At 43.0% G+C, this 25,929-nt stretch overlaps 1 protein-coding gene and 1 pseudogene across 1 annotated transcript in view; one reads left to right on the top strand and one right to left on the bottom strand.

Moving 5' to 3' along the window:
* LOC107294854 (serine/threonine-protein kinase tousled-like 2) overlaps positions 1 to 25,929 on the bottom strand; it is a gene marked incomplete at its 5' end in the record, with an annotated part of 104,463 nt that overhangs the window by 74,867 nt on the left and 3,667 nt on the right. Inside the window, 3 exon segments of the mRNA XM_015824120.1 lie at positions 11,238 to 11,330; positions 13,322 to 13,417; positions 14,202 to 14,369. Of these exon segments, the coding sequence (XP_015679606.1) occupies positions 11,238 to 11,330; positions 13,322 to 13,417; positions 14,202 to 14,369 (357 nt within the window).
* Positions 859 to 1,257, top strand: LOC107294855 (annotated as a pseudogene).

Consider the following 25,929-nt stretch of genomic DNA (forward strand, 5'->3'; position numbering starts at 1 on the left):
AAAAGCAGAAACCAACTTTGCCCCCAAGTCTCTGTCCCAAGCAGAAGCCAGCTCTATACAAATGCAAATGTAAACCATCAGAAAGGCCCCAGCTAGGAGATCAAGAAGACAGAGCCCTAAAATCTGCATACCCCACCTGAGACAGGACATGATAGGATTAACTCACAAAGGCCAGAGAGGCACACATAAACTCAGGTCACAGAAAATAGCCTCAAAGTTCATGCCACAGGAACAGGAAACTATTCCAAACAAAAGGCTAGAGGGGGTATAAAAACCTACTACCCATGTGCTCAGCCCTTCTTCCCTCTGCTCTTTCCTGCAAGAACCATCTTTCTGCCTCTTCAATAAACTGTAACCTTCTTCCCAAAGCAGTCGCCATGTTGCTTATTTATTCCCGGCTTGGATGAATCAGGATGAAGACTTTAATCCAACACATCTATACAACACATTCCAACAAAATGGATATCCACGCAACTTATCAAAAAGTCCCTGACCACTCAACCCAATACAGCACAACCAACACAAACCCTAAAAAGAATTACACTGCCATACATCAAGAAAATATCAGAAACCGGCCAGAGGAGGCTTGCTGGCGGAAAGGAGCGGAGGGCGTCGACTCTGCTGCTGCTGCTGCGAGCCCCACCGCCGCCGCCCGCCAGCGCGCTGTGCAAGCGAGCGACGCCACTTTCCAGACGCCTTGGCTCTCGCCTCGCCGGCCGCTGCGCTCCCGTTTGGGCAGGAGAAGCGAGAAGCCGGGCAGGCAGGGCGCGCTGGGGCGGCGGGCACCTTGCTGCCGCTGCTGCTGCTGCCTTTGCAAGGAGGGACGCCGGCGAGGGCTGTCATCGTAACGCGGGTTTCCAAGGCGAGCCACTGTGAAGGTCCACCATGTCTGACAGAAAGGCTGTGATCAAAAATGCTGACATGTCTGAGGACATGCAGCAGGATGCTGTCAATTGTGCCACGCAGGCCATGGAGAAGTACAATATAGAGAAGGATATTGCCGCATACATCGAAAAGGAATTTGACAAGAAATACAACCCCACCTGGCACTGCATCGTGGGCAGGAACTTCGGTAGCTACGTAACGCATGAGACGAAGCACTTCATTTACTTCTACTTGGGCCAAGTGGCGATTCTGCTCTTCAAATCCGGCTAGGGGTTCAGGCCAGCACCTGTGGGGGGGTCACGGCTGGTGAGGAACATGGACTGTAGCACTAAAGACAGGCTCCAGCTCTTTAACCATGGCTGCGCCACTGCATGGACTCAATACTATATTTAATGTGTATATGTTGCCGTAAAAAAATACCTACAATTCTCATTTCTTTCTCTGTTTTGGGGGGATTGCCTAGGAGAAGAAAGGCAGCGTATTATCCTCTTTTCCTCCTCTTTTTTTGTTTTTTTTGTTTGTTTTCCCTTTTATGTTCCTGCTTCTTATTTTTTCTGTTCTTTTGCACTAGGAGAACTGTAAAATGCTTCAACAATGGCCTTTAAGTGAGAATTAAATATTAAAAAAAAAATATCAGAAACCACCAACAGACTACTACAACCACATGGAATCAGCATAGCACACAAGCCAACTAAAGCCTTTCAAAAAATCCTAAGCAGACCAAAAGACCCAGCAACCCCAGGAGAAAAAACAGGAGTCATCTACAACATACTATGGGAAGTCAGCCCCCCACAAGAGAAGGAAATATTAAAAGGGCAGAATATTATATTTCCTCAAAGTATCTTAAGAGGCAGAAAAGCATGCCCAGTTTTTTCTTAATAGCCCCAAGTCTCCCTCCCCCAAGCAGAAACCAGCTCTGTAGAAATGCAGATGTAAATAATCCAGGAAGGTTGGAGGCCCCCAGCTAGAAGTGTAGGAAGACAAAGACACCTAAAATCTATATATCCCACCCAAACTCTAAGACAGGACATAATAGGATTAACCCACAGATGCCAAAGGGCACACTCATTGTTTTAATAAAAACCACTAGCTTAAGAGCCAGGCAGGCACCCAGAGGGAGAGGAGGGGGGGAGGGAAGGGGAAGAGATATGCAGAACTCTGGGCTTGCAATAGTAACAGAGATGGAAGGGATATTGAGGTCAGCTAGTCTAACCCACTGCTCTCACAAGAGAGTATTTCTGATAAATGCCTATCTAGTCTCTTCTTAAAGCTTCCAGTGATGGGGCACCCACAACTTCTGGAGGCAATTTAAATTTAAAACCTACAAACTACAGTAATATATGCTAATTTCCAAAATAAAAGCTGAATAGTTTGCAAACATTTTGCAAACAGTTTGGGAATTGCTCTGCTTTTTAAGTACTGTACTTTGCAAACTATTGTGTTTGCAAAGTATAGAGTCGTGGTGGCGAACCTATGGCATGCGTGCCATAGGCGGCACGCAGAGCCGTCTCTGTCGGCATACGCGCCATTGCCAATGATAGAGGGACGCCGGGCCGGGCTGCTCCCCTCCCCCTCTCTGCACATGCGGAGTCTGGGAATAGCCGAGAGATCTGGGCGGGGTGAGGCTATAAAAGGAGCAACTTTGGGCAGGAGCAGCATTTGGTGCAGACAGCGAGCAAGCGAGCACGAGGCGACAGTGGTAAGTTTCAGCGGCTGGGCAGTCAGGAGAGGAGGAAGACGAGGGGCGGCCTGGTGTCTGAAGCTGCCTCGGCTGGCCGCTGGCCTCAGCAGGTCCCAACGAGGCAGCATTCACTCACTGGCTGCCCAGCCTCGTGGGACGGTGGCGATGGCGGCGATGGCGAAGAAAGGCAGGTAGCAGAGGGGGGTGGCGGCCCTTGCCTCAGCCTCGTGGGGCAATGGCGGAGGCGATGGCGAAGAGGCAGGCAGCGGAGAGGGGGGCAGCCCTTGCCTCGGCCTTGTGGGGCGATGGCGGCAGTGATGGCGAAGAGTCAGGCAGCGGAGCGGGGGGCGGCCTGCCTGGTGTTTGCAGCTGACTTGCCTCGGCCTTGCGGGGCGATGGTGGCAAAGGCATGTACCAGAGGGGGGGCTGGTGTTTGAAGCTGCCTCGGCTGGTTGCTTGGCCTCAGTAGGCCCCAACGAGGCAGCATTCACTCACCGAGGCAGCATTCACTCACCTGCTGCCCAGCCTCATGGCAGCAGCGAGGGGTGGGCGTGCGCCACAGGGTGAAAAATGGTCTTAAGTCACTTTTTATAGTGCTGTTGTCACTTCAAACAGTCACTAAGCAAACTGTTGTAAGGTGAGGACTACTGTACTTTATCACTTTTTTCCTTTGGGGGGGGTGTCATCAAGTTTTTGACACCTTGCTAGGCGACTGGAAAAGCCCTGTTAGAGTACCTGGATTGCAGCTGCTTTCTTGCAGATATGTGGAATGGCGTGGGACCCACAGGTTTTGCAAAGTTAAGTGAGGAAGTTGGTTACAGTTTATTAGGAAAGATAAAATAGACAACCAAGAATGCTTTATTGACCATTCTTCGTCCAGATGTTATATCAGTTGCATCTGCTAATACAGGCGTTCTGCTTCAGATTTCTCTGTTATTTTCAGTATCTGGTAAAATGAATGAGTACTTTTCCAACAACCTGTAAAATCCAAGACACTGCTTTCATTGTTTAATTCCCTCCTCCTAGATTGTTGATTCAGGGAATATCCATTTCTTTAGTGTTAACTAATAGTGTTAGTTATTTAGGGATAGATTTGTATTGGTTGCTTTTTTTTTAATTTTGTGTTTTTGTAGACTCCAAGTCTTGTACACCCATCCAAAAATGACTACAGCAAAAAAAAATCAAAAACAGATAGTGGAAGATCATTCCAAGAGTCCTGGACAGAGTCATTTGGAGTGACTGAACGCAGTGGGAAAGCGTTATGTGTTCTATGCAACAAAAGTGTTGTGTGTCGCACATCAAGTGTCAGACGGCACTTTGAAACCAACCACAAAAATGTTGCCTAACTTGGTGATACTGAAAGAAAAGAGTTTCTTGAAAGGAAATTGAGGAACTATCATTCCCAGCATCTTAGTTTTTCCAACTATCTTTCCAGAACAAATCATCTGACAGCTGCCAGTTTTAAATTTTCACTGTGCATAGCAAAACATGGTAAGCCCCTCTCTGATGGGGATATTATCAAAACGGCCATGCTGTCTGGGAGTGATTCTCTTTTTCATGATTTCCCAAACAAGGATAAAATTATTCAACGAATCTCTGAGATACCACTGAGCAGAAATAATGTGAAAGATAGAGTACAGCGCATGGCAAGTGATGTTAGTCAGCAGCTCACCACTGACTTACAAAAGGCAGCCTGTTACTCCATGTGCTTGGATGAAAGCACAGATATAAATAATCATGCAAGGCTAGCAGTAATTTTGCATTATGCTGTTGGTGACATCATGAGAGAAGAGCTGGTGAAACTGGTGTCTTTGCCTGAAAGAACACAAGGTGTAGATATTTACAATGCTGTGAAGGAAGCTTTTTTGTCACAAGACATAAGACCAGAAAAGGTGGTTTCAATTACAAGTGATGGAGCACCTTCTATGGTAGGGGCAACATCTGGTTTCATACAGTTGTTTGTTAAAGAAACAAAAATCAAGTCATTCAGTTCCACTGCATTATACACCAGGAAGCTCTTTGTGCCAGGGAAAGCAACAAAAAATTTGACAATGTCCTCAAATATGTCACAAAAATAGTGAATTACATCATAGCTCGTGCTCTGAATTGTCGACAGTTTCAAGTACTTCTTGAGGAGGTTCAGGCACAGTATAATTGTCCAGTGGCTGAGCAGAGGGCGAGTCCTGGAGAGATTTGTAGCTTGCTTGGATGAAATTAGGCTGTTTATGAACGAAAAAGGGCAAGACTATCCACAGCTCACTGATATGGCCTAGCTTACCAACCTCATGTTTTTTACAGTCTTTACACAACGCTTCAATATACTGAACAAACAATTACAAGGTGTAGGGAAAACAGCAGAAAGGATGTTTTGTAATATCAAAACATTTGAGAGAAAACTGCAGGTTTTTGAAAGAGACCTTGAAAGTGGGCAACTGAAATATTTTCAAAATCTAAAAATTCATTCTACATTTGCAGACAATCCTACAAGCCATCAGGAAATCTACAAGGAATTTTCTAGCACTGTAGCAGCTGCAAAGGTGAATTTTAGTAACAGATTTTTACAGTTCCGGAAGATGGAGACAACCCTGTATTTTCTTACTTTTCCAGATAAAGCCAAATTTGAAGAACTTGATCTTTCCTGCTTACATTGGTTAGATTTAGGAAATCTGGAAATGGAGCTACTGGAAAAATAAATTCTGTGACCTGCGTGAAACACTTGAGAAGATAGAAGGGATGACAAAGGACAGCACAGTTAGTTCAGAAAACGAAATCCTCAAAGTGTGGAATTCTCTGCCAAATAATTTTAAGTCAATGAAAGCACTTGGGATTGCTTTCCTTACTTTGTTTGGATCATCTTATGCTTGTGAGCAGCTGTTTTCAGCTTTGAATTATATCAAATCTGACACCAGAAACAGACTAACAGATGACCTGAGTGCTGCATGTGTTGCTCTCAAACTTACAAAATATGAGCCAAGGGTAGATAAATTATCAGCAGGCATACAACAGCAAAAATCACATTAATTCTTTAAAAGCATGCCAAATGGAAACTTTTACTTTTCAATAAAAAGTTGTTTGTATCATTGAAAGCTTTGTTACTGTGTTTTTGGGAGGTGGAGTGAGTGGGGGATTTTTACTTTTTGCCTTGTTTTGCTCTTTTAAAGAGAATGCGCCCCAACGCCCCCCTGCATAGCCAGAAGCCTTGCATCATTGCCGTTCTCCTGCCGCGCTTCCCCAGCCCCTCTCTTTCCCTTCCTTTGAAACAAACAACCCCCCCCCCCATCCTCCCATTCCTTCCTTCTGAATTAAAACGAGAGAAAGCCAAGTTTTTTCTTTTGTGGTCTTTACATATTTAAACTGTAGCTAGAAGGAAGTGGGGAAGAAAACCATCGCGAGACACTCTTCTGTTTTAACTTTTTTTCCTTGTCGCTTTTTGGAGTTTTCATCCTGCTTTCGTGAGAGGGCAGCATTTGGGTGGGTGTGTAGCTGCCCCCTTCTCACCCCAAGCCATCAGCTGAGCAAGACACCCGCCTGCCTGCGCTCTTCCCCCTGTCGGAGGCTTTCATTGAGGATTGGTGGGGGGGGCTGTTTGGTTTTTATTCCCCTCCCATTTGCTGGGTGGTTGCAGTAGGTTTTCGTCTCTTCTGTCATGCTTTGAGGTTACCCACGAAGCACGTTTGTTTTTTTGGGGGGGGATCCCCACTCTGGTTGCTAAGCTTGCTTAAACCCTCTTCCACCTCCTCACCGGAGCCCCCCTTTGTCTGCAACCAGCCCCTGCCCCGGCCTCGCCTTGCCCCATGGCAATGGCACCCCTGCCCTGCCCCCTCCCTCCCTCGCCTCACCCTGCAGGATGAGCCTCTTGCCCACTGCCCCACCCGTCAGAGAACCCCTGGATCTTCCCCAACCCTGCCCAGCCCCCACAGGGATCCCTCCCCAGGAGCAACATCGAGGTGGCCACGCCCACCCATGCTGCCATGACTACCATAGCCATGCTCTCTCAGCGGGCCACGCCCACCCGGCGATGCATAAGTGGGTTTTGGGTTGCAGTTTGGGCACTCGGTCTCTAAAAGGTTCGCAATCACTGGTATAGAGTAACAAAAAAAAGATTTTAAAATACTTATAGAAGTAATTCTAGCACCTGAGCTCAGGCAGTAGCCGATTGCAACAAAAGCAAAAACTGTTGCCGGCTCAGCTCTTGTTTGGCCATGTGACCAGGGACAAGAACAACCCAGGCAAGTCACAGAAATAAAAATGGCCGCCACTGCAGTAGAGACTGAAATCAAGTCACATGGCTACAAAGGCCTCTTTTTGGTTACAGTTTTGAATTTCTAATGTAAGTACCCTTTCTGAATTAATTTGTTTTTGTGAAAACTTGCTAAATAAACGCTTGTACCTGGGGGATTACCTGTATGTAGGACAAACAGGCAGAAGACTGGCAGAATACATCCATGAACACCAACTGGCAGTCAGAAGGCATGCTGAAAATTCTTTAATTTCACAACATATATAGACAGATTTAACCATAGTTTCAATTGGGAAAATGTGACAATCCTAGACCAGGCCAAATCCAAAAATGCCAGGGAATTTCTAGAAGCCTGGCACTCTGACAAATCAGCCATCAATAGACATAGACATTAACAACATTTATAGACTATGCAAAAGATACAACAACAACAATAATAAAGTTGGAAGGGACCTTGGAGGTCATCTAGTCCAACCCCCTGCTCAGGCAGGAAACCCTATACCATTTCAGACAAATGGCTGTCGAATCTCTTCTTAAAGACTTCCAGTGTTGGAGCATTCACCGCTTCTGGAGGCAGGTTGTTCCACTGGTTAATTGTTCTAACTGTCAGGAAGTTTCTCCTTAGTTCTAGGTTGCTTCTCTCTTTAGTTAGTTTCCATCCATTGCTTCTTGTCTTGCCTTGAGGTGCTTTGGAGAATAGCTTGACTCCCTATTCTTTGTGGCAACCCCTGAGATATTGGAATACTGCTATCATGTCCCCCCTTGTTCTTCTCTTCATTAAACTAGACATACCCAATTCCAGCAACTGTTCCTTGTACGTTTTAGCCTCCAGTCCCCTAATCATCTTTGTTGCTCTTCTTTGTACTCTTTCTAGAGTCTCAACATCTTTTTTACATCGTGGTGAACAAAACTGGATGTAGTATTCCAAGTGTGGCCTTACCAAGGCATTGTAAAGTGGCATTAATACTTCACGTGATCTTGATTCTATCCCTCTGTTAATGCAGCCCAGCACTGTGTTGGCTTTTTTGGCAGCTGCAGCACACTGCTGGCTCATATTTAAGTGATTGTCCACTAGGACTCCGAGATCCCTCTCACAGTTACTACTATTGAGCAAGGTACCTCCTAAACTATACCTGTGCATTTGGTTTTTCTTGCCTAAATGTAGAACCTTACTTTTTTCACTGTTGAATTTCATTTTGTTAGATAGTGCCCAGTGTTCAAGTCTGTCCAGATCCTCCTGTATCTTAAGCCTGTCTTCTGGAGTGTTGGCTATTCCTGCCAGCTTGGTGTCGTCTGCAAATTTGATGAGTTCCCCATCTATCCCCTCGTCCAAATCGTTGATGAAGATTTTGAAGAGCACTGGGCCCAGAACAGAGCCCTGGGGCACCCCACTACACACTTCCATGTAGATGCGATTCCATTGAGGACCACACGCTGAGTACGGCCGGTCTGGTGGTGATGCTGTCTAACCCACATTTTTCTATCTTATCGAGTAGTAGGTTGTGATCTACTTTATCAAATGCCTTACTGAAGTCCAAGTAAATTATATCCACAGCATTCCTCTGGTCCACTAATTTTGTCACTTGGTCAAAGAATGCAATAAGATTTGTCTGGCATGATCTGTTTTTGAGAAACCCATGTTGGCTTTTAGTAATGACTTTTTTTGCCTCTACGTGTTCGCTGATTCGTTGTTTGATTATCTTTTCCAGAATCTTCCCAGGTATTGAGGTCAGGCTGATAGGTCTGTAATTTCCTGAATCCATTTTTTTCCCTTTTTTGAAGATGGGAACTACATCAGCTCTTTTCCAGTCCTCTGGTAGTTCCCCAGTGCTCCAGGATCTTTGAAAAATATAGTTCAGTGGTTCTGAGATCACATCTGCCAATTCCTTGAGAACCTTGGGGTGTAATCCATCTGGTCCTGGTGATTTGAACTCATCTAGGCTGGACAGGTGCTCACTTACCATTTTCTTGCCTATCTTAACTTGTGTTTCTATTCTGTTTTTTATGGCACTATTTTTGATAGGTTGGTCTGTTTCTTCCCTTTGTGTAAAGACAGATGGAAAAAACGAATTAAATAGTTCTGCTTTCTCCCTGTTGCTTGTCACCTTCTTGCCACTTTCACCCACTAATGGACCAATCATTTCCTTAACTTTTGTCTTGTTTTTTACATGTTGAAAGAAGCTTTTTTTGTTATTTTTGACTTTGGTCGCAAGCCTTAGTTCATTTTGAGCCTTAGCTTTCCTCACTTCATCTTTGCAGGCTCGGGCTATTTGCTGATATTCTGACTTAGTTATGTGCCCTCTTTCCACTTTCTATACTTGTCCTTTTTATCTTTCAATTGATCAGAGAGTTCTTTATGCAGCCATGCTGGTTTCTTTTGAGAGCTGTTATTTTTCTTCTTTGTTGGTATTGTGCTAGACTGGGCTTTTATTATCTCACTTTTCAAAATTTCCCAAGCTTCTTGAGTTGTTTTCCCCTTGAGGATTGTCATCCATGGAATCCTTCCCAAGCTCTAAGTTTATTGAAATTAGCTCTCTTGAAGTCCAAGACTCTAGTTTGACTGTGTTCTATTGCTTGTGCTTGCATAATGTTGAATTCCAATACTGCATGATCACTCCCCCCCAAGGTTCCTGTGGCTTCAACACCTTCTATCATTTCATCCCTGTTAGTGAGAATTAAGTCCAATATGGCTAATCCCCTAGTTCCCTTCTCTACTTTTTGGGAGACAAAGTTGTCTGCAAGGTTTGTCAGGAATGTTTGATCTTCCACTTGGTGCAGAGTTTGTCTCCCAGTTGATGTCAGGGTAATTAAAGTCCCCCATCACTATTGTGATGTACTTCCTACATACCTTAGTTAACTGACTAGCAAAAAGTTCCTCTATTTCCTCTGTTTGGTTGGGTGGCCTATAGTATACACCTATGGCAATGTCATTTTTGTCCCCTTTTATATTGACCCAAATGCATTCAAGACAGTTTTCATCATTGATTTGCTCTAATTCTGTAGAGATGTAGTTATTTCCTATATAGAGAGCAACTCCACCTCCTCTTTTATTTGGTCTGTTTCTTTTAAATAATTTAAATCCCTCTAGCTGTGTGTTCCATTTGTGGGTTGCATCCCACCAAGATTCTGTAATGGCAACAATATCATATCTGCCCTCATTTACCTGAATTTCTAATTCACCCTGTTTATTGCTCATGCTCTGTGCGTTGGTGTATAGACATTTGAGTCCTTTTTGATTGACCCTGTGTTTACTTTCTATATAACCTGTGTGATGCCTCAGTTCCCCAATCAACCAGCCCCAAAGAGAAAAGACTCCATTACCTCCCCACCAGTAATCAGCACTCAGATCAGCATTGATTAGCTCCAAGGTCACCTTCAGACCAACAATCAAGTAAGAAATACCCCAATCAAGGAACTGCCAAAGAGCCATTAGTAAACAGCCTAACCAAAGAATCCCTAAGACCACCCCCACGCACACAGACAGGCAAGACACCAGAATATAAACTGACAGCAAACAGCATTCCTTACTAGCACTGATAATAATAATAATAATAATAATAATAATAATAATATTAATAATAATAATAATAATAATAATAATAATAATAATAATAATAATAATAATAATAATAATAATAATAATAATAATAAAGTTGGAAGGGACCATTGAATTTCATTTTGTTAGATAGCGCCCAGTGTTCAAGTCTGTCCAGATCCTCCTGTATCCTAAGCCTGTCTTCTGGAGTGTTGGCTATTCCTGCCAGCTTGGTGTCATCTGCAAATTTGATGATTTCCCCATCTATCCCCTCATCCAAATCATTGATGAAGATGTTGAAGAGCACTGGGCCCAGAACAGAGCCCTGGGGCACCCCACTACACACTTCCCTCCATGTAGATGTGGTTCCATTGAGGACCACACGCTGAGTACGGCCGGTCAGCCAGCTACCGATCCATCTGGTGGTGATGCTGTCTAACCCACATTTTTCTATGTTATCAAGTAGTAGGTTGTGATCTACTTTATCAAATGCCTTACTGAAGTCAAATGCCTTACTGATGTTACCTAGTTAGGGTAATGAAACGTCTGCAAGAAAACAAGCTCAGAGAGCACCAATGACTCCTCAAATATGAAACATTTGTAGGCTGTGGTCACAAAATCTAAGTTTGTGATGAATATAGCTGCTTTTGCATAGGCTTTAGACATAAGCAGTTGAAATATAACACTTAGAAGCCAGGAACAAAAATTGTGTTACATAGAGTTATATGCCATCAATCAGTGTCAACTCTCAGCGATTACTTAGATTTTCTCCATGATAATTTGTTTCCATTGACATAAACATTAAATGATATCACTAACATCTTGCCTACATTTATATTAGATATATTCTATGCCTAGAAATTCAAATATGGGATTTTGAATTTACAACTACTTACCCTTAATAAATCATCTATTCTGCCTTCTTTTTTCTCCAGATCAGAGTTCTTACTGTTTTCTAGTGCAGATAATTTCTCCATTGTAAGATCAGACTTGAGAGGGAAAAAAGAGTTTTTAAGAAATGATCTACAAAGTAGTCAAATATGTTATGAACACAAAAGCTAGCATATAGTTCCGTTGTGTGAAACAACACAATCAAGGAGTGGAATGTCTTACAATTAACCAGGAGGATTATTTTTAAACGAAGTCAAAACATCTGATGAAAAGTATAACTAAGCTTGGTCTTCTCAACTTTGTAAAAAAAAAAAGCCTTATCTGGTCTACTAGAAAGAAATGGGTTGAATTTCCCCACAATTATTTAATGCCACTGCTCCAAGCACTGAATGAATAATGAAGCTGGCAAAACTATTTCCGCAGGCATTATGTTTTTGATTCCCACAAACTCACTTGTGAAAAAAGGGAATTAAATAATTATCTCCCAGAAGATTCAGTCCGTATAAGAGGGGTGCCACAGATGTTTAAAAAAATAAAATAAAAATGGAACTATCACTCAGTGTCTACAATTTGCCTCTGAACATGGTCTTCAGTTTCCCTATGCATTTAAATAAGAGCACGTTGGAGTTGAAGTAGAGAAGGCCCATGTTTGATAGGAAAAAGCTGAGGTACAAGCATCACCATCTTGATATCTCGGGTTCATAATGTCTGTCTGTCTGTCTGTCTGTCTATCCCATTACACTTGCATGCCTCTGGGTGGTTTACAGATAAAACAGTATCCCTTGAAAACTTGGCAAGCTGATAAAATTGTGAAAGACTTGATCACTTCAATCCAATTAGAAGCCCTACTGGTGGCAGTTATGAGCCAGCATGTCTAGGCTACAGTACTACAAGATCACTGATAATATTCTTTACCAAGCTAACCCAAATGTAGGCTGAACTGGGATTTGAATCTTCATTTTTGTACACATGGCAATGAGTACTAGCACATGAAGTTCTGCTCTTTTCTGGTGGAGTGGCTGAGGTGAGCTCACAATTAACCTGTCCCAAAAGAGCAACATTAGTGTTCACTGGAATAGTGACAGAGGGATATACTTTAGACATTTGGGGATTTGAATACTTCCAAATAGCCAGATGCCTCAGACAGAGGAAAAAAGAAATAGGAGGTTTAAAGAAACAAAGCTAACATTAAAAACAAACAAATGAACAATCTAAAGAAAAGAGCAGAGGAAGAACAAAGTCTTATACAAGTTCTAGCCTTGGGAAAAGACAAAAAACTAAACAATATGTAATAGACCCAGGCTTTCACTTACAAAAGCAAGTAATTTTTAAATATTCTGAAAATAGTTAGCTTGGTTTCCTAAAACACATTGCCCTCTGACTGAAAAATGTGCCTTGCATCTCCTCAGCTACATAAGGCTATAATGGAGCCTTACATGAATTGGAATTTAAATTTATAATTTAAAGCAATCAACAGCAAAAAACAAAAGTGAAGTGAAGGAACTTCCTGGGTTCCTTGAATTTTAAAAGATGTTCAATGTTTGTCCTGATCCAGGCGTTCTTAGCAAAAATGAATAATTAAAAAAACTGAGAAGCCTAAGTAGAAATACATCATGCATACTAAAGAATGAGAAAATCTTTAGGCCAAAATTGAACTGAATATCCATTTTACAAAGGGGAAAAATCAGGACTAACAATATTTTCATTGCTAAAGAAAAACAAAAGATTATATTTATTGCTTAAAGGGCAGAAGCTGCTGATTACAGAATAAGATAGAAGTTGGAAGGTTGAGGCAGGAACAACATCAAAAATATTCTGGAATTTGTTATCCAATGGAGACTATTTTACTTCAACAATGCCCCCTAAAGCTAAGCATTCTTGGAAGAAATGATCAATTACTAAGTTTGAAGTTTCTTCTGGCAGTGTTATGTCCTTACATCATAAGCTTTCATTTCTTTCTCTAGTAAAAGGGAAAAGATTTTCATGATCTGAAGAGAAACCAGAATATACTTCCATTTCTTTATCAAATGGACAATATATTTGATTTTAGTAAGATCAAATTTTGCACTATGTTATTTATTTTATGTACCTGTGTCTGTTTGTGCTGGATGGAAATCTGTTTTTGAGAGGTGCAGGAATGCTCTGTGTTCCCTGAAACTGCTGATGAAGGACTGACTTGCGGGGCCTGTAATAAGAAGAGATGTAGCATATAATCTGTAGGTACAGTATTTTACAAAACACATTCTTCCCCACTGTTACTTGAAAGAAAAGGCTTTAAGCTAACTAGCTGAATTTGGTCAACCTTAAAAGGTTGTTTTATACCCAATTCTTTACTAGTTCTACACCCAAAGGTAATCCGTTAAAAGAGGCCAGGAATAACATTTTAAGCTGTGTAAACACAAGATTCATGCCACGTTTGTCTGCTCATACAGATAATGTAAACTGCCTTAGTTATTGTTTTCATAGAAAGAGTTTGAAGACTTTTTTGAAAGGATTTTTTTTAAAGTTTGACGAAGTGCTGGGTTCTGGGACAATGACTTGAATAAGTAACCTCTAGAAATTAAATTTGTTCTTGAAGGTGAAGGTCCCTTTTCCTTGAATGTATATCAAGATGGAATTTGAGGAAGCACTGCAGAAAAGTGAATGGATGATTCATAAGGTATAAACTTTTTGAGGTGAGAAATGGTTGGCTTCTAAATTCTAATAGCCCCAAATTAACATTCCACACTTTTATCAAAACAATTTTGTTTCACCTTCCAAACATCTACCTCAAGAAAGGCTAATTCCAAAATAATTCTATGTTGTGGGATTATTATTTTTTTTGCTATTATGCTGTTATGAACTGTAGCAACCAAGAACCAAAACTTTAATAAAATAGATTCTACTGTAGCAGTGGGAAGCTACATTCTGTCTAACCATACAAGATCCATTCCATCTCCCTTGAGTTTTGTCATTAAGACCTTGCTCACCGAAGCAAATGGAAAACAGAGGCTTGTACCCCTCTGGACCAGCTGCTCGCCCTCTAGCCGCTGTTTTGCTATCATCACCGATACCAGTGTTGGGAGAGCAGTATGCTCCTCTGACACTTCCTTGGCTGCATTGCTGTCTACCCCATAAAGCGGCTGCTCCATTCGCCGCTGTAACACATTAAAGAAAATCATTAGAAAAAAAGGTTGTGTGGACAAAAAAGTTATAAAACTGAGTGATGCAGCAGCTTGGACACAAAGCTAGCAAAATGTTTTTGCAGGGAGGATATATCTAACAAAAGCAACCCCAGTGCTTCTAGAGTATACTGTATATTTAAAAACAAATGAAAAGATCAGCATTGAGTTCCTTCTATTTTGTAATATAATATAAACTTTAGTGTTACATGCTTGGAAAGCAAAAGCCTGGGTTCATTTGATACCTTGCAGCTGCATGAGTAAAATACTGTACACTTCTTAATTTCTGCAGCCCCAGGGGTCCCCAAGAATTATATTAACAAAACCTGATGGCAAATGACCTATTGCTGTGTGATTTTGTTTTATAGTAAACCAAAATGAAATAAAAAACACAAGTGCCTTAAAACTGCAGAAGGCCCAATAACAGTGAATCAAAACTCCCAAATCACTGTGTCATGGTTCCGATAGATGAGACCAGTAGAAATAAGAACTCCAAGGCAATTGCTTTCCTCAAAGAACACATTTAATGGCTACATAATATCTGCACGAACAAAGGTGAAACCAAGACTGAAAGTTCCCCCCCCCCAAGGTTACAAAGTAACAAGTTGAACTCCCCACAAATGGAGCTTAGATGAAACAAAGATACTGTAATGCACCAGCTAGGCACGGACAGTGACAATGATCTGGATTTTGAAGTGTGTATGTCTGGTGAGCCCCATCTCATAACACAAGGCAGAATTAAATGACTTGATCAAGGACTTAGGTTTGTCAAAATCAAATCTACTGGGTTCAAGACTGCAAGGATGGTGTCTGCTATCACCAGGTATGAAAATTTCTGTATTTCGAAGCTGCCAAGTTGATTTAACAAATTTCTTTGCACAGCCTCGTTTTCTGTACTGACATTGACAGTTTGTTCACAGCTTTGGGTTGTGAGCATGGCCCACTAGAATGGCATCTCTTTATTGATTCATCAGATTCAAGCCTCAAGGCTGTCTTGTTACACAATGGCAATGTACACCCTTCCGTACCTATTGGCTATGCTACACACATGGAAGAAACATATGAAAACATGGAACTCTGGAAGCACATCCAGTACACCAAGTACAACTGGAATATCTGTGGAGAACTGAAAGTAGTGGCTCTGCTGCTTGGAATGCAGCTTGGATGTACCAAGTACTGTTGTTACATATGCAAATGGGACAGCTGTGCAAGAGAGTCACATTAACTTAAAAAGAAATGGTCATGCCGAAACAATTTGGTTCCAGGACAGAAGAAATGTGGCACATGAAGCACTTGTCCCAATAAAGATATTTTTGCCTCCACTTCACATAAAACTCAGACTGACGAAAATTTTTGCGAAAGCGATGAACAAGGAAGGTGAAGCTTTTTGTTATTCAAGACAGATTCTTTCCAAGAATAACTGATGCCAAGGTTAAGGAAGGCATGTTTATTGAACCACAGATCAGATACATCATCAGTGACAAGTGGTTCGAAGATGTGTTAGTGGGGCCAGAGAAAATTGCCTGGAAAGCATTCAAGGATGTGGTTGAGAATTTTCAGCTGGTTGACAAAAAGTCTTACAGCATACAAGACCATGAAATGCAACATATAACTGAAGATTTTCTGCATTCACACTTGGACTTCTTTCCCCAAAATCTAGGTGCAGTCAGTGACAAGCAAGGTGAAAGTTTTCACCAGGATATTGCTACAATGGAAAAACGGTATCAGGGTAACTGGTACCATCAATGCTGGTTGACTACTGTTGGAGACACTGCAGCGATATGCATCGGACACCAAGTACAAACGAAAATCAGCAACAAAACACTTTTAGCCCTGTTGAACTCATGCAGCGTGACGGAAACATTATGCAATACATTACAGTCATTAAATTTCATATTTTTCAAGATTCCTACATGATACAGTCATTCTAAAATTATATTTGTGTTCAGTTTGAAGAAGTTTGTCATGATCACCAAGAGTTTTTCAGGAAGCAAAACCTTTGAAAGAATTTGTTGTCCTTTGTATCTACTGAGAGAAAACGATGAGAAAATACTTTTTTCTTTTTTATAAAACAAAGGTTTGATTGGAATACTTCAATTTTGAATTTTTAAAATGTCTTTATACTTTTGGTTTTTTTAGCACACACACAGAGTACATGAGTATAGAGAACAAATACTCTTAGACTGTACTGCCCGCTGTATCCTTTGGATCTTCTACTGGACTCGAGCATTCTCTGGTGATGTGAAAAGACCACGTGGTAAATGATTTAGATTAAAAAAAAATGTTTAGATAAGCATCCTCAAATACCATCTATCACCTCATTTTTTCTTCTCATAGTAATAGGCTTAGTAAAGGGCCACATCCTGGACCCTGAGAAAAACAAACCTGTACTTAAACAGAATATTGGGAAATTATTTATTACATTTTTATGCCACCCATCTCCCCCATAAGGTGACTCTGGGCGGCATAATCTGCCAGTGGCATCCCCTGCTTAAGAGGCAGATATAGGAAATCATATGCAAAAAAACTGACAATAACCATGAAGGATAGCTGCAATATCATGATACATATACAGGTTGGAGTGTTTTTGCAACTATAGATCTGTGTACTTATATACCTGCAGTGTTGTAACATTTTGCTTAAAAGGTGATGAAGATGAACACTGTTCTTCAATTCACTTCTTTGAATAAGCTATGAAAATACTTCCTAGTTGTACTTCCAAGATTAATCTTTTTAAGCATGTCAGAATACATAGCACACACATACAAGAGCTGCTTTGTACTATATAATGTAGCTGCCTGAAGTAAATCTTAATTAAGCCCTATCCAGGATTGAGTTATACAGATAGTGAAAGCTGAGAATTAAGAGAAGGACAGGACAGGAAGGCAAAGAGATCCTACTATATGAATCCTTGAAGATCTGCACTGTTTCCACCAAATAATACAGTGAGGGGAAAAATTATTTGATCCCGATTTTTTACGTTTGCCCACTGACAAAGAAATGATCAGTCTGTAATTTTAATGGTAGGTTTATTTTAACAGTGAGAGACAGAATAACAACAACAAAAATCCAGAAAAACACATTTCAAAAAAGTTATAAATTGATTTGCATTTTAATGAGTGAAATAAGTATTTGATCCCCTATCAATCAGCAAGATTTCTGGCTCCCAGATGTCTTTTATACAGGTAACGAGCTGAGATTAGGAGCACTCTCTTAATCTCAGCTTGTTACCTGTTTAAAAGACACCTGTCCACAGAAGCAATCAATCAATCAGATTCCNGCAAATGGAAGAAACACAAAATAACTGTCAATCTCCCTCGGTCTGGGGCTCCGTGCAAGATCTCACCTCGAGGAGTTTCAATGATCATGAGAACGGTGAGGAATCAGCCCAGAACTACACGGGAGGATCTTGTCAATGATCTCAAGGCAGCTGGGACCATAGTCACCAAGAAAACAATTGGCAACACACTACGCCGTGAAGGACTGAAATCCTGCAGCGCCCGGAAGGTCCCCCTGCTCAAGAAGTTTGCCAATGAACATCTGAATGATTCAGAGGAGAACTGGGTGAAAGTGTTTGTAGAGATAGGGGCCAAGTAGAGGTCGTGAGCAGCAAACTGCCCTTCCAACACCTGCGTGCCTCTTTCTCTCTACATGATCTCATCCATTCACATCACCATGGCAATGTGGGAAACTACCCCAGGCTGGTACATGATATCACCTGGTTCACATGATATCAGCTAGGTTACATCAACAGGATGTGGTAGAAAACTGCTCCCTGTTTGGGGCCTCCTAGCTGGTATATTCTTAAGGATTGGCAAGGGGTTTCACCAATAGAAATGCTGTTGCTATGCTGATGCCATCTTACTTTATGCTATTTGGAATACCTGTATATAAGGCAATAAACACTGCAAAGGAGTCAGCCATATTTGCACCCTGCAATGACTGAGCACTGATTACTACAGCTGGCTGCTCGAACAGGGACGTTAGGGACCCCCACCGGGGAAGGAGCGGCAAGCAACATACTTACCATCGTCTGGAACAGACCCCTAAGTGCACTTTCGTCCTCTAGGACCCCTCAGTCTTAAGTATGGACCGCAAGTTATCTAAGCACCAGCAGAAACAGGCACAGGAACTCGGATTCCTGCTACATAAATCAGGCGTGACAGCGCCTGAGGTAGACATAAGGAAGCTGGTGGAGGATAGGGAAACACTGCCCTTGGTATCCTGAGCACGGGACGCTTAGGCTACGAGATTGAGAAAAGATAGGGCATACTTTACATCTTGAACCTCGGGCTCCAGTACAGATCTTACATCGATGGTATCAGTGCCGTCAAGCAGTGGAAAAATATGGCTCAGATGCTTCAGAAGGGCAGCAATTAACTACCAGCCCCCCTTCTGATTACAACCAAGTAAAACTTCTCCCTCCTAAAGCATCTTTAATTGGATCTCCAGCTCCTTCTGAAGATGCTAATTCTTTTGCTTCTTCCCAGACCTCCTACACCCCCACAAGGAAAATATTAGAGGAACAATCTCGAAGTAGAAAAAGATAATAAGGGGAATCGTCAGAGTAATTTAAAGACACAACTTAACTCAAAATGTACTCCTCTGCAATGTGTTTTGAACAATTGCAATGTTTTGAAACTTCATGTGGCTGTTAAGTTTAACCCTGTCAGACAATGTCTGGTGGTGCTTTGTGTTGATGTGTAGTGTGTTTTGTTTATATATATATATGTATGTATATATATATGTGTGTATGGCCACCCAGAACATTATGCTTGGGCTTGGAATGGTGAGAAAAATAGGAGATGGTTAAAGGGCCCTATAAAAACCACATTTGGTTGGAATCACCTCATGATTTTTCTCGCTTCTTGCAGGACAAGCCATATGTTTAAATAAATGTTGTTTTAACAGTATTTGTGTATATATGTTTGTCTGTGTTGTTCTGTGTTATTTCCAAGACTTGGAAGAGGGTCAAAACCCTCTATGATAACAACATACAAAAAGGCCTTATTAAAAAATAAATGGTTTGCCTGGAGAAAGTATAAAATGAAATATTTGTATGTGGAATTGTTTATGCAAGCAGTTAGAATGGAAGTGAATGAGTTCATTTGTTGATACCTAAGTGTGTGTTAGCCCTCAAACCCCACCCCCCACCCACTCTCTCCCAGGCTGTGAAAGAAATAGTAAACTGCAGATTTTATTGTTGTAAAAGTAAATTCAAAAATAATAGTAAGTGTTTGCATGAGAAGAGTTTTATGGAGGATGTGTGAGAGAATTTATGGAAAATGCATATGAAGGAGAGAAAACTATTTTTTGCTGGTGAGATTTTTTTTCCTGTCTCTTTCGTCTCTCCACTGGCTGTGTTGCTTTAAGAGCAAGAGAGACAGAAAAAAGAAGGGGGAGTTGTTCGTTTTGAACTTTTTTTTCTCTGCTTAGAATTGCGATTTGAGAAGGGTGGAGTGGAGGTGAAATTTGATGCCCACTCTTGCAGTTTCAGCTTGCAAATTTTTTACTTGAAAGAGGAAACAGTAATTGTTGGACAATATTTTTGAGGGGAAAATTGTTGAGTTTAAATTGTTTAGTTAGACCTATATATCCATCAACCAAAAGAAATGACTCTGAATTGTTTTGCTTAGATTTGTAAATGTTTCACCTATTTACTGGAAATTTGTTTCCATCTGAATGGAATTTGATTAAATTGGAACACCCGTTTTTGTCATAAAAAAGAAAAGTGGTAGATGGCGCTTCCTTCACGACTTTAGAGCTGTTAATGCCTGTATTCAACCTATGGGCCCTTTGCAGTGTAGAACGCCTAACCCTAATTTGATTCCTCAAGATCATGAAGTAATGGTAATTGACTTAAAGGATTGTTTTTTCTCCATTCCTCTATGCCCCCCTGATCAGGAAAAGTTTGCATTTACTGTGCCTGCAGTGAATCATTCCGAACCTAATAAACGTTATCACTGGACAGTTTTGCCACAAGGAATGGTAAACAGTCCCACATTATGTCAGCTTTAGGTCGCTGCAGCATTGGCTCCTTTTCGCAAACGTCATCCATTGGCTTTGGTATATCATTATATGGATGATATTTTAATTGGAGCACCAAAGATACAATCTAATTGGCTTTCAGAAATACAAAATGATTTAGGTCTTCATGGACTGCAAGTTGCCCCAGAAAAAATACAGCTGCATGCTCCCTATCTTTATTTAGGGCATAAAATGTTGCAATCTTATTCTGCCCCAGCTTTTCCTCATTTGAGCCTACCCAAAATTATTTCATTGGTCAATTTACAGCAATTGTTAGGCACCCTTAATTGGGTTCGCCCATATTTTTCTTTGCCTAAAAATTTGCTCAGTCCATTATTTGACTTATTGACCAAAGGAAAACAACCTGGAGATCTCATTATAGTTCCACCTGCAGCACTTGTTCTTGCTTGACAATATATGACGATGCAGACATTTTCTATTTAACCTGTGTATTACTTTTAGAGTAAAAATTTGATGATGCTGGAGGGGAGGGGGAAGAATGTGCTTGGGGACTAGTTAGCCATAACAATATCTCAGTAGAGTATTCTTCAAGGTTGGTTGTAATAAGAGGAGATAACGGGAGGTAAAGTTCACACTTCAAACTAATTGGAGAATGTGATTAATGACTGTTAAATGAAGGAGTGAGTTATGCTTAGATACTGTGTGTTTGGGGGAGGAGAATTCAGATTTTGGCTCCTCTGTGTACGTGCCGAAGCTATGTTGCAATTAAAGATTCTTTAAGGTAAACAATGCCTCAAAGTTCTTTGAAGAGCTTCTTCTTTCGGAACCATGACATCAAGCCAAAATCCACAAACTTTTCAAACCATTTAGGGGTCCCAGGCCCCAGTCGCTGTTCCTAAACTAAAGGAATAGGCTGATGAAGATTCGGGGAAGATCTCAGCATGGAAAAAGAACAATTGCCTGAGGCCAGCACCCCGGCAGCAGCAGCTTCCCCGGGTGGGGGGGAGCAACAGGCAGCAAGCCGGTGGAGAAGGAACTCTGGCAGATCTCCCAGCTGGGAGCAAGACCAAAGCAATTAGGAGAGCTGATTTGGTCGTCAGACTGGGATAAGCCCAGCAGAGACTCCAGAGGCTTCGAAACAGCCTTGCCACCCTCAAACACTTCGAAAGCTGATGGGCTGGGGCTACAACAAAGGGATTCTTGCATATTGCATCCCCCACATCGGTGGAGAGCTGCCAGGCCATCTGCCACCGAAGACTCGGGTGAGTGGAAATATCTATCTGTAGCTCGTAATTGGTCAGTAGAATGTTTGGCAGAAAGATTTTAAGAATTAGAAGTGACAAGCAGAGAGGAGCTCCTGCTGAGAAAAGCCTCCAGCCCCTCCCTCGCAGATCAAACAGCCTTCCAGACCCTGGAGTCCCCTGCCAGGGCCTCCAGCCCCACAGAGAGAGGGAACCCCAGCCTGGGCCCCCTGCAGCAATGGGGAATTTGGAAGCCCCCGCAGATGGAGGGTCAGCAACCTCTGAGCTTGCATCAGCTAATAGAGGTTGCTTGGGGTGGTGCTTGCATCAGCTAATAGAGGTTGCTTGGGGTGGTGCTTGCATCAGCTAATAGAGGTTGCTTGGGGTGGTGCAGAAGCCAGGAGAGAAACAGCTGGTGGGCCCGCAAATGAGGGAGTTCCAGCAAAAAACCCCACTCATCCAGCAACCATTGAGAGGTCTGCAGAAGCAGAGAGCACCACCAGCCCCCGCAGGCCAACAACAGAGAAGACAGCAGCAGCCCCCACCCAGGCAGCAACCCCCACCCAGGCAGCAACCTTTGGAAGACCTCCAACAACTCTAGAGGCCAGTACTACCGGTATTGCAACCACAGCAGGGGGGATGGTGGCAGCCGCCAAACGTGCAACCCCTGGGCATATGGAAACAGCCAGGGAGGGGCCAGAAGCAACAGCCACAGTGGGGGCCCCAACAGCCTATAATTGCGCCAGCCTTCAGAGCAACCTTCGATGGGGACCCAGAGAAGCTGACTTTTTTTCTCAACCAAGTGCGCTCTCATTTGAACCGTCGGGCGTATCTCTACCCGGACCCAGGGGCCATAGTCGATGTGATTGCGTCCAGCCTAGAGGGAGAAGCATCCGAATGGCTGAAGAATTTATATAATGAGCAAGCCCCGGAATTGGAGAACCCCCACCTCTTGTTCCTAGGGCTGAAAGAAAGATTTGAGGACCCATCCATTGGCCTCAAGGCAAGAGAACAAATCCACAAAATAAAACAAGCCGGCAGGCCTGCCCTGCAGTACATGCGAGAATTTTGCAAGATAGCAGGTCGAATAGAGCGTTGGCCTGAGAAATCACTAATCCATCACTTCACTGAGGGATTAGACGATCACCTCTCTCAGGCCTGCATCTATCGAGCAGTACCTGATCAGCTACAAGAATGGTACCAGGCAGCGGTGAAGCTAGACGTTCAGCTCGCCCGCTATAAGAAGCCTCCCCCACCTGAATCCGAGCAGCAGCCAGAGCAACCCGAACAACAATCACCCCCACGAAAACCTCCAACTACTGCGATGGCTGAGAGACCCAGGCCACGTGCAGGCCCGTCAATTAAGTGTTTCCGCTGCGGACAGGAGGGACATCAAGCAACAACCTGTCCAGTCCCCTACCCCTGACTACAGAGCAGACCAGAACCAGCGGCGAGAACGAAACCTGCCCAGCGGCTAACGAGAGAAAAATCCAACCGGGTCACGCAAGAACCTGTTGCCCAGATCACACACCCCACACAGGAGGACTCCGGGTGGACCCGCCCCTGCTCTACCCTCCTTTGACAGCGATGGCGAAGGAGAGAACGACCCGATGGTGAGTCAACAAATCCCGCCTTTTTCACTGCCTGCCAAACTTATAATCCCTAAGTCGGGGGCACAAATGGACTTAAACGTGCTAATCGATTCTGGATGCACCCGGTGCATTATTAGCCTGCCATTTGCCATGAAAATGGGCATACGGGCAAAACAGCTCTCCAAGCCTGTGAGGTTTGAGCAAGACAATGGCTCCCTGATGGGAGGGACTCTAGTCACACAATTAACTGAGCCCCTACGCCTAGAAATAGGTGAGCACTGGGAGTTTATTCACTTCCTGGTGGCGCCAAAAATGACTGAGACTGTGATCCTAGGATTAGCCTGGTTAGACAAATGGAAGCCATTTATCTGGTGGGAGAAAGGAATGAGAACTGTGAGACTACCTATAGGACCTAAGCCTCCTACTGATTTCAACTGACGTTGCGGGACACTTTAGGCCACCCAATGAGCGAGCGCACATGGCTGCCTCACCACCACCAGGCGAACCACTCATCCCCAACGAATACCGGGACCTAGCTGAGGCGTTTAGTGAAAAAGAATGCGATGCCCTGCCCCCTCACAGACCCAATGACTGGTCTATTGAACTGGTGCCAGGAGCCAAACTCCCACGACCGAGAATGTACGCGATGTCCCCCCTCGAAATGGAGGAGATGCAGCGATACGTGAACAAAAACCTAGAGAGGGGGTTCATTGAACGGGCCAAATCTACCGTGGGAGCCCCTGTGTTGTTCAAAGAAAAAAAAGATGGGTCTCTTCGTCTCTGCATAGACTATAAGGGTCTCAATGCTGTGAGTGTGGAAAACAAATACCCACTCCCCCTCCTAAAAGACTTATTAACCCATCTGGCTAAGGGGAGTGTCTTCACTAAATTAGGCCTGAGAGAGGCATATTACCGGGTGAGAATAAAGGAGGGAGAAGAGTGGAAAACTGCCAACTGTCCTATGGGGAGCTATCAGTTCAAAGTCATGCCATTTGGACTACAGGGGCCCCCAGCCGTATTCATGCAATTGATTAATGAGGTCCTACATGATCACTTGTACAAAGGGGTTCTGGTGTATCTTGATGACTTCCTGATATACAGCACGAATATGACTGATCACATAAAACTGGTGAGAGAAGTGTTAAAGAAATTATTGAATGCCAAGCTTTATGCCAAATTGTCAAAATGTGAATTTCACCAGACACGATTAGATTATCTTGGCTACAGAATTTCCAATGAGGGCATTGAAATAGATCCAGCCAAAGTGAGAACTATAATTGAGTGGCAGTCCCCAAAGACTTGCAAACACCTTCAGAGCTTTTTAGGTTTTGCCAACTTCTATCGTCAATTCATCCCCTCTTTTGCCAAGATTGCCCTACCCCTTACAGAATTACTCAAAACAGGCAAAAGAGGAGGAAAACTGCGACCGGGCCAACCACTAGCATGGACGATGGGCTGTCAAACAGCTTTTGAGAATTTAAAGAGACTATTTGCTGCTGAACCGGTCCTAAAGCACCCCTGCCGAGGGGAGCTCTTTGTAATTCAAGCCGACGCCAGCGATGTGGCAGTTGGAGCTGTATTACTGCAGAAGAACAAAAGTGGAGTTCTACAACCCTGCGCCTACACCTCTAAAAAATTTACTGAAAGCGAGCAGAGATGGGCAATCTGGGAGAAAGAGGACTTCGCGTTTAGGTGGGGGCTATTAAACTGGCGACACTATCTAGAAGGGAGCAAGGTGCCTTTTGAAGTATGGACAGATCACAAAAACCTAGAGGCACTGAAAACTCCCCGCAAATTGTCCCCAAAGCAAGTGCGGTGGGCACAGTACTTTAACTGCTTCAACTTCACTCTAAAGTACATACCGGGAGGAAAAAACTTCCTAGCTGATGTGCTATCGAGATTGCCCTAGTACAAAAGCGAACGCGAAGAGGTTAATGAGGCAATTATCTCCAGTCCACAAACTGCCACTCAACTCACGCCTCACAGAGTCCCTAATCCTGATGATCCTGGGGTAAAGAAAATAAAACAAGAGCTCCTCACCGATCAATGGTTCAAAGATAATCAATCCTCCCTAACATGCAGGGATGGCTTGGCTTACAAAGAGGGGAAACTATATTTGCCTGAAGCCCTCCGTCTTAATGCTCTCAAACACAGCCACGATGTAAAACAAGCTGGACACTTTGGATATCTAAAAACTCTACATCTCACCTGCTGGCAATTTTGGTGGCTGGGGCTGAAACGGGATGTAGAAAACTATGTAAAGAGTTGTACTGTATGTGCCACAATGAAAAGAATCCCAGGGAAAACCCCTGGGTTACTGCAACCCGTGGCAGACCCTTCTCAACCATGGGAAGAAATAGCTATGGACTTTATAGTAGACCTACCTGAAAGTAGAGGAAATACTGTCATCTGGACTGTGATAGACCTGTTCTCGAAGCAGGCTCATTTCATCGCCTGCAAAGGACTCCCATCTGCCCAATGACTGACTAAATTGTTCCTGAAACATATCTACCGGTGGGCAGATATGGCGGGAGCAGAGGACCATATCGGGTTTTGGGAGCACGCACACGCTGCTTACAAGCTTGCGGGTGCTCCGATCCTCAGGGCTCTACTCGGCTTCCAGGGACTTCAGATCCTCGGGCCCGGGATCATCGGCTGATGTTATGCAACGCCAGGTCCGTGGTAAATAAGGCCCCCCTCATTCAAGAGCTTATT

The sequence above is a fragment of the Protobothrops mucrosquamatus genome, unplaced genomic scaffold, assembly GCF_001527695.2.
Source record: "Protobothrops mucrosquamatus isolate PMUCROS unplaced genomic scaffold, P.Mucros_1.0 scaffold2130, whole genome shotgun sequence".
NCBI classification, from domain to species: domain Eukaryota; kingdom Metazoa; phylum Chordata; class Lepidosauria; order Squamata; family Viperidae; genus Protobothrops; species Protobothrops mucrosquamatus.